Genomic DNA, 9,510 nt, shown 5'->3' with positions numbered 1-9,510 from the left:
AAATGAAAGGGGGCTGGAAAAAAACGAGGAGGACATTCAATTGTTACAGGGCTGTAAGATTTTGTCGGATAATCCACGAGAAGCAGAAAGATTTGAGAGGAAGGGTTCTAGTGTACATGATCAGCTGTCAGAGTTAGAGTTTGAGGAGCTTATTCCAAGGTCAAGTCCTGCCTGCTCTGAATTTGATAACATCCTCAAACAACACAACATCACACCACAGGCCTACCACAGCCGTTCATTTATAGGAAGCCACTGCCATAAATACATCACAGCCCATGTGTACAGACAGCTAGCATCATTTTTAGCAAAAGGAACAGTTGCATGTACACGAAATCAAAGCATAATAGACACCGCATTAATTGTTCTGAGAGAGAAATTTGTTCACGTAAAAAAAGACACCTTCAAAGATATCCACACAGTAATTGCACATGGAAAGCCAATCACTTTAGAGAGAATACCACATATTCAGTCATGCATCACACGATATATGTCTTTATACAGAAACATATTTGGCAAATAAAAGGTCTTGAGTCGATAGTGCCGTAACCACACGTGCTACTCAATCAAAATCGATCAAAAGAAAAGGTCATCCCCAAACAACACATCCTTGAGAAACACTGCGTTCCTTGGATACAAAAATGTGGGTTTGGAATGGCCTTCCATTGTGAGCAAGGGGGTGAGCTCATTCATGCAACCGTGGCCTAACAGACAAAGAAAAACACGTCAAAACAATCATGCAGTCACAACACGTCCAACCCACCCTGAGCTACTCTGTCGTGTGCACCACCCATCAAAAGACGAAAGCTTACAGCGGAAAAATGAGATAATTCCTCCAGTCCAGCATTATTGTGTTCTTTTTGTATTTTGTGTTTAGGTTGTGTTTTCATAAGTGTATCGGCAAGAAAAGATCTGTTCTGTAGTTACATGTATCGTGGATATCGCTGTGAAAAAACAAGGTCGCAAAGCAAGAGTATTGCAAACATCAACTTCAAACCTGAATAATTACGGATCCAGAAACTTCGTGCATATGCCCCTTTGTCAGTACAAATTTCATTATGTTCTCAGTCCTGTGTGCAAATTTGATTGAATTCGTTGGGGGCAAGCATATTTAAATCGATGTTTATAATTGATTACCCATGACACATTTATCAAATTAAGTCCCCTTTTTGAGAACTTCACAGCTTTTAAGTGTAATGTACCATGTTCTTCCGATTTCTTCATTTTCTTCCTTAATATGTTGAATATTTACGTGGTCTTTATTAAAATATTCATCTTACATTAGCTTTGGCTCACTGCGCTGGTAAACTTTGCAAAAAATACAAGAGCGCTGCCGGTGTTCGGCTGATTAGGGAAATCCCCGGCGGCGCAGGTAAATGACCCCGTGACCTGGGGAAGCGCCGGCTTGCTTGCCTCGCGCCAGCCGAAACTAAATGGGCGCTCCATAACCGCTGTGGTGTGTGTGTGTGTGTGTGTGTGTGTCTGTGTCTGTGCATCTGTGTCTCTGTATCTCTACGTGTGCGTGAGGTAAAAAAAAAAAAAAAATTTAATTTGTTATTGTCATTTCCCATGTGTCCAAACTTTAGCAACAACTCGTACAGTACCACGCTTTGTTCATCGACTACCGACCCACTTTCCCCAGCCGGCTGTCAGTCTTTGGATTCGCTGTGATGGCCTGGACAGCCACGATAGCTGCGTTGATCTTGTTCTGGAGGTCCCTCAAGTCACGGATGTGGAGAAGCCTCAAGATCTTGGCAGCTTCAGTCATGATGTAATCTAAGAGAGGAAAAGAAAAACCTGTTCACAAAAATCCATTCGAAAATATATTTTTGGAAAAATTATTAACAAATACAGTGTCTAATTTTTTAGATACCAAAGGGAGTGGGAGATGGGTTATAGGAGTGGTGATGGTTTTTCGAAGGTCGAAAGTAGATAAAAAATATACCAGTCCTACTTTGTGGAGTTTCCCTTATCGTAGAATATTCTGGACCATAACCTCCACAACAAATAAAGAAATAGTGCACATCCTACTGGACTAAAGCAGTTTCAAAAGAAAAGTAATTGCCCCAGTGATGAGATGAAAGTAGACCTAAGAAAGTAAGAAAAATAGAAGGAAACGGCAATACTATACACTAAAGTAAATACAAAGCTGTGTCTTGCCAAAAGAAGGTATTGGCACCGTTGTAATAATTACCACCATAAATTTAGCTGGAAATGAGCATCAGTGATGAGATGAAAGTAGACCTAGGAAAGAAAAATAGAAAGCAAAGGCAATACCATACACTTTTGTCAAGAAGGGGGTGGTGTATTCATTATTATCTTCCCTTTGCTATTAAAGAAGGATGACACAGCAGAGCTAAACGGTTTACTCTTTCCATGCCACAGTGCACTTGTGCCAAGCCAGTGTGTTGAACATTGTATGCGGTGTTGAGAGAAAACCATCACAAACTTGCTTTATCTTATCCAACAAATCAAAACTGATGCCTGTTTCCAACCAAATTGTTCAAGAACCATCACCAATAGCTAGCATTAAAATGTTTTACAATAATGATGAAGAAAGGAAAGAGACATTAAAACAACTGTACATTGTGGAATGGCACGAGCATAGCAAAGGATAACTACGATATCTTAGGATTAACACAAAAAAAGTTAAAACTGTAATGTCACATAATATTTCCGGGACCATTTCGACCAAAAAATTGTGTAACACTCTAAAAGCAGAGAAAAATGAATGTATTACAAAAGAATAAAATAGTGCACAATATCTTTACTGCTCTAAAACAGAGATAAAGAAAAACAAAAGTCAAAGTGAGTGAAACAGTTATTTACCTCCAGCTTCAAATCCCAGTTCAGTTCTGTCTAAAGGTATATGCTCATCCTGAAAGGGAAAAAAAGCACTAGGTGTCATAAAAGTCTACTGTAGACCCAAAGCTATAACAATAAATTAAACAACAAATCTCCTAAAAATTCAAAGGACAAAAAGGTGAGACAATCGGGACAATACTCTTTATCAAGAGTTAACGGTTACCTAAGAGACAAAACGGTATAAAATCGTCAAACCTGACAATTTAGAAGATTAAAGGGTACTGAAATATGTCATTCATAGACAACTTGTTCATGAACAGAATGTCAGCAGATCTTCATACACAGCGTACAGTACACCACCAGAGACGCAAACCTGCCAGGATAGATTTTAGGGAGATGAGCCATACTTTTTAGGGAAAATGAAAAAAAATAGGGAGATTTCAAAATCATGTGGTTTCGCAAATATTTTAACAAAAAAGGAGATTATAATGCATTAAATTCTAATTACCAATATTATCTAAAGCTCTAGATCTATCTTTTAAGATTTAAGCTGAATTATTAACACAATTTACCAGTGGGTCATCATACATGTAGCAGTTGATTTTTATGACTGTAATCACTCAGGTAGATCTAGTAAAAGTACAATGTAGGCCTACTAGTAAGTCTTTCATTTCTCAGCAACAATGAATAGGAAGGTCATGGTCACAAGGCTATAAAAATGAAATCTCTGCTTTTAAACACTTCCTTATAATATACACATACTTATTGTTGAAGGTTATATATACACTATTTACAAGAACCCATCACTTTCAATTGGAAGGTGCTTGCGAAAACTGCTTGGCAGTGGCAGCCTTGCACCTTTCCCAGCCTTTTTTGACAATCGATATTGTATTGTATAAATTGATGTGTATTGAAATTCCAGGTCTCAAATTGCCTGGGGGAAAAAAGGAAAACAACTCTGTTGTCCACTTTTACATATTTGAATTTTTTGGTTGCTTCCCTTGACATGTTACCTGAACTTTGGCTCAATTACCATTGATGGGTTTTTTTATTACTTCTCAAGGCTGGAATTCAAAATTGAGAAAAAATACGGAAAAACAGGAGATTGGGGCGATGGCCGGGATATCGAGAGACTGACTCATTTTTCAGGAGTCTCCCGTCACATTCGGGAGGAGCGGCATCTCTGCACCACCAATGAATTTAATCTCTTGTTTATATACGAAAAAGACAAGTAAACAGACACGTCTTTCAATCATTGCTAGGGAGATTCATATGAAAACAGACAGATGTAAAGAGTAAAAACTTTTATCCGTCAACTGGTATGTACCAAGATCTGAAAAAAAATGTTCCTAAAGAAAAAAGAAATATTTGTGCGGCAGTGTAGTGAAATCAGGCGCTCGTCAAAGTAACCAAATCAGAGAAACAGGCATTTTTCCGCTAATTTGGAAATTTTTACTGAATTTTCATTTTTTGGATCAACCCCTTTTATTTCCATATAAAAACACATTTCCATGTGAATTTTGCTTTTAAAAAGTTGATAAAAGGAACAAAATATGTCATTTTTTCACTTTTCAAGGACTCTTTAGCTATTGGAATTACTCAACTTTGATGGCCATTTTCTCGCTACTTTCACCAGTGAAACCAGGCGACCTGACCTCCTTCAATCGAAAATATATTGACTTCTATTCAATATAGATAGTTGGCCTATCTATTTCAATAGGAGCAAAGGCAAATGAATCAGCTTTCAAATGATACCAATAACTCTACATGCCCAAAAATTGATGAGCGCCTGATTCCACCACATCATGACACATTTACCTTGGCATCTGTGTTCTTGATCGCTCCTTCCAACACTTCTGTTGAAAACTTTTCCTTCAGTAAAATGCAGATGGCCTGTCAAATATATAAGACAAATATATTGAGCCTTCATCCCAGTTAACAAAGTGCAATCGTTAAATTCACTAGAATAGAAAAATTGTGCAACATGGAATTACTGGGAAATAGAATAATAAAAAGCAAGGAGGAAAAACTGCTTGAACCTACCTTGAGCTGCTCCAGATGGTCTGGGTGAGGAGGGACCTGCAGCAACATTGCCAGTGACGTGACACCAGCCTTGAACTCTGCGTCTTCAACTGCAGGAGACAGAACATGAGACTCATTATGCATCCCAGGTGTAAAGTTTAAAAAGTGAGGCAGCGCAGCGTAGGACACAATGGCACATTTTCCATATCTTTACCACAGATTATTCTTACTATATTCTTCTGATTTCTTGAGCAATGGGCACTTTTTTTTATCAAATTGCCAGTGACAGAAATTGTTGTACTGCAGTTTTCAGAGTCAGATCTAGAAAATTGATATCAAAATCTTTCCATGCCAGTTCTTTAGTCCAAAACCTCCTTATAAAACCATTCTAAAATTCTCAATGTAAAACTTTGAATATTACAGTACAGTTTGACAATAGAACTTATTTCTATTATATATGAATATGTATAGTTTCTTCACTGTTTGAGCGAGCTGTTTTTTGTGAAAGTCTTTTCATCTACAACACAAAAGCCAATCAATAACTTTCAACAGGTAGTCTCAATGTGCAACAGAATTTTTTCAATTAACCAAAATCTAGGCCAAGGTTTCAAACAGTGTTCAATTCCAGCAAAAAAACAACTTTAAAAAACCTATCTTTCAGCCTCACACCAATAAAAAAGAAAATTCCTTCAGTATTTCAGAAAAGATCAGAACAGTAATATCTTAAAATTCAAGTATAATCCACCATCACTTCATTTTCTTACCTAAAGTCAGTACAAAAGTGTGTTTAGAACAGAGGCAAGTTTGTCCAATAATTTCTGAACTAAGGCCACCTGCCCACAGACTATGGAAAGCAATGAAACAGAGCACAATTTTTCCGCCATTGTCCAAGAAAAAAATAGCGCAAAGGACATTTCTTTTATAACCTTCTATTGCTGTAGTTTCAGGGCCCACATAACACACAACTGACAGCTATGACAACAGATGCGACAGAGTCCATATCACATGTTCAATTTTTTGCTTTGTCGGTTTGTAATGGGAAATCACTTTTCAAAGCACATTCACTCTTCCAAGTATAAAAAGACAGAGACAGACAGACAGACAGATAGACAGACGGACACAGAGAGAGGAGAGAGAGATACAGTGGAAATGGAAAGAGAGAAAAAGGGATAAAGAGGGAAAACGAGTGTATATGATGTACTTGTGTGCGTGTGCATGTGTGTTCTCTGACTTTTCCAGTTGTATGTCAGCTCCCCTGGATTTCCAATTTCACTGGAAAAAAACAAGACACTGACGAAACTATTAAAGATGAAAAATATGCGTGGTTTGCGAGTGAGCAGCCTCACAGCGGGTCTATCACGGCCATCTAAGATATAAAGCAAACAAAGCGATGGAATTAATCCCTTAAGATATAAACACAATAAAATCAATCACTTTAGATATGAACACCGGTACAATAATGTTTGAAAGAATTCATCTCAATATTTTTGCTCTTTATAAGTAATCAAATCCACATTCGTTTCAATCAAAGTCTACAAAAGCATTTGCAGTCACGTCTCCTTACACTTACAATCTAAGGCATCCAAAGGGTTTGTCGACTCTCCAACCTTTACAGCCTTTCGTTGCTGAAATTTCTCAGGTGTTATTTTCTTGAATTTTTCAGCTGAAAAAGCAAAAGCAAAAGTTGATTTCACCTAATTACTGAGAAATACAATTTTGGCTTATTGAAGTAAATATCTTAGAAGCACATCAACATACTGTGTGTTACTGAACACACAGTGCTACAAATGAGAGAGAGAGAGAGAGAGAGAGAGAGAGAGAGAGAGAGAGAGAGAGAGAGAATGTTTTACAGAGTGGGTTGTGTATTTACAAATGTCCTGTCCTGTTGTGTGTATGCGTGAGTGCACCTAACCTTTGTAACATCTACTGCCCTTGTAAACAACCAGGACAAATTTCTCCCTGCGAGATGAATAAAGATTGTCATTGTCATAATAATGGTAATTTAATATAAGGAAAAAGTAAGACAGACAGACAAAAACAAAAGAGGGAAAGTTAAGAAGTAGGACCTACCAGCAACACCCTCCAACCACATGTTAGATACAAGTTTTAGGAAAATACTTGGTGGACAAACCCATAAGACCTGATTGGAACGGAAGGAGCTTAAACGGAACTGAACTTTCAAGTAAGTACAGACAATAAAAGTAATTACAAGCAATTCTATGTATATATAGCATATAAACTTAACACATTAATTGCATAAACAGTGGCGGTGAGTAGTGAAGGGCTCATGGGCTTGAGCCCCTCCCCCCTCCCCACCCACCACCCCCAACTCTATCCCAAAGTAAATGACAGTTTCTCCATATAATGAAATAAGCAGTTGAAACCGTTTTGACTGCACGCAATGAACTCAGAGTGATCAACTTGGTGGCTTGCTCATTTATCCAATCACTGTTGTCACCGCTTACAACTATAGTAACCCAGAAGCCAATCAAATGTCTTTAGGGCTCAGCAAAAGATGAGCCCCTTCCCACGACCCGTCCTTAATGAAACTCTTCCTGTAAAAAAAAGTAGAAGACTGAAAAAAATAACACTGCACTGAGGGCTCACGCTCTCCTAGCCCTCACGATGGGGTGAAAGTTTACGAAACACTTCCCCCACTGACGCAGATACCTATGCACTCATTGGTTCTTTGTTAGGTGTGCGTTCAACTTTCTCGACTACACGGCCTAATCCAGCTAATAAAAGTAATAATATATTTGAAGCGCTGTGTGTGCATGTTTGTGTTTGTGCCGCTGAGATTTAACAGTTATAAATCAGGTTGAACTACTTTTAATGCAACTTTTTCACCACATGAAAAATAATTAGAGGAAATTTGGAGGTGAAATGGCTTCGTCCCCACCATCAACAAGAATTTTAACTAAGAACAAAGAGATGGGAAACAAAGGTAACTCTTCTCGTTTGAATGGTTCTCAAAATGCCGTGGCTCACCGTGAGAATAGAAAAATCATCACTGTTTAGTTCTTATTGCTTGTTATTTGTTGGTAAAGAAGTGGAAACAACTCAAGCATTGCCTAAATTTTGGTCCATCCACCGCCACTGTGCATAAATATATAAAATAGTCATCCTATCCACACACCACACAGGAAAAAATCAAAGCATAAGAAGACACAAGCAAATGATGTCTCTACTGCTGAGCTCTTCCTTTCTACAGGGTAAACTACAGCATTCCTTAACCATAGCTCACTCAGAGCATGATCAGATTTGTCCTCAAGTCTGTTGTTAGACTGCAGCGTAGACATAAAATTTAATATGTTACACTCAATCAAGGTACGAACAGAGATGGTGGAAAATAATCAAGTGTTTCAGATTTATATAAAAAGAACAAAATTCATTTTTTTTAAACTTGAAATTTGGGAGCTTTAATTTATGAGGACTTTATCAGAAGATAAATCTCGTATGTTTATCAAAAAGCTATAAATTCAAATATTGCTTACATGAGAGGGGGTAAAACCAAACACCTAAGAACGATATCTAAAATAATTTCTTACTGTCATCTCCATATTCCAGTCTCACAGCATAGCCCAGAAGCCAGTCTAGCAGCGCAGGCTTGTCATCTAGACCATACGGGCAGCTGATTTGTGATAAGAACTGAATGCAAAAGAAAACAATCTAAAAACAAAAGAATTCAACAACAAAATTAAGAGTCTACACTGTCAAATTGTTTACATGGGTTATAGTGTGAGCCACAGATAAACATTTGGCAGTTATTACTATTACAGCTCAGAAAAAACATGGTGGCAAAGGAATAGGGATTACATCATCTTGAATGACACGTAAATGCAAATCTCATCTGACATATATGTAAACTGTAAGATTAATTTAACACCAACCCTTTGTCTCTGAGCTACAACAATAAAAACACACTGTACTTCTCACTTACAAATGATACTTGACTGAGAACAAGCACTAATAGAAGAGAACTTCCTGAACAATACACACACATATCATTATATTGAAAATTCAAAACATAGCCATGAGACCTCATATCACAAGTACTTCTGTATTGTATCTCCTCATACTCTTTGTCTCTCCCTGTCTACTGATTTCCCTTCATCTTTCTCACCCCCAAATCCTTGATGTCATATCACTATAGAAAAGAATTTAGATGAAACCTAAAACAAATTTGAGGTGTTTAATGAAAAAAGTTGCGTAAAAAAAATAGTTATGCTTGTAATGTAAGTATATACAGGGTTTTTTTAAACAATCAACCAAGAGGTTGGGTTTCCTCACAGTACCTCAATCAACCTTTTGACACATACATATCAAACTAGATCTTGATATTTTTAATATCTTTCATCATCTAGTTCTCACATTTTGCGCAATATTGTCCCAGTTGCCATCTTGAATGTTTCTCAAGGCTGCACGATCTTCAATTTTGTAGTGGCGGATCTTTTGATCTTCTAACCACAAAATCATAGATCGGAAGCAGGATTCATCTGTCGGAGTAAAGAACAGAATAGAAAGAGTATACAAAGAATTTTTAAAACACAAAAGGACACTCAGGCACGGTACGGACATCATATAATACAGTAGGTGGGTAAATAGGTAGGTGGGTAGGTAGATAGGTGATATATACATATGACATATATACATTTGTGTGTGTGTGTGTGTGTGTGTGTGTGTGTG

The 9,510-nt window shown here is 37.5% G+C and overlaps 1 protein-coding gene across 1 annotated transcript; it reads right to left on the bottom strand.

The window, feature by feature from the left end:
• Nucleotides 1-211: 211 nt before the first annotated feature.
• Nucleotides 212-9,320, bottom strand: LOC101855110 (RNA transcription, translation and transport factor protein; the record flags this gene model as incomplete). The annotated part of the gene is given in 7 exon segments (XM_013083846.1): nucleotides 212-1,773; nucleotides 2,827-2,875; nucleotides 4,621-4,695; nucleotides 4,846-4,934; nucleotides 6,395-6,487; nucleotides 8,373-8,472; nucleotides 9,196-9,320. Coding segments are annotated over 7 exon segments (686 nt in total), but the record flags the coding sequence as incomplete, so codon positions are not given.
• Between the last annotated feature and the right edge of the window lie 190 nt (nucleotides 9,321-9,510).

The sequence above is a fragment of the Aplysia californica genome, unplaced genomic scaffold, assembly GCF_000002075.1.
Source record: "Aplysia californica isolate F4 #8 unplaced genomic scaffold, AplCal3.0 scaffold00257, whole genome shotgun sequence".
Taxonomy (NCBI): Eukaryota; Metazoa; Mollusca; class Gastropoda; order Aplysiida; family Aplysiidae; genus Aplysia; species Aplysia californica.
The sequence above is the reverse complement of the archived record's forward strand: the minus strand, read 5'-3'. Positions and strand labels throughout refer to the sequence as shown.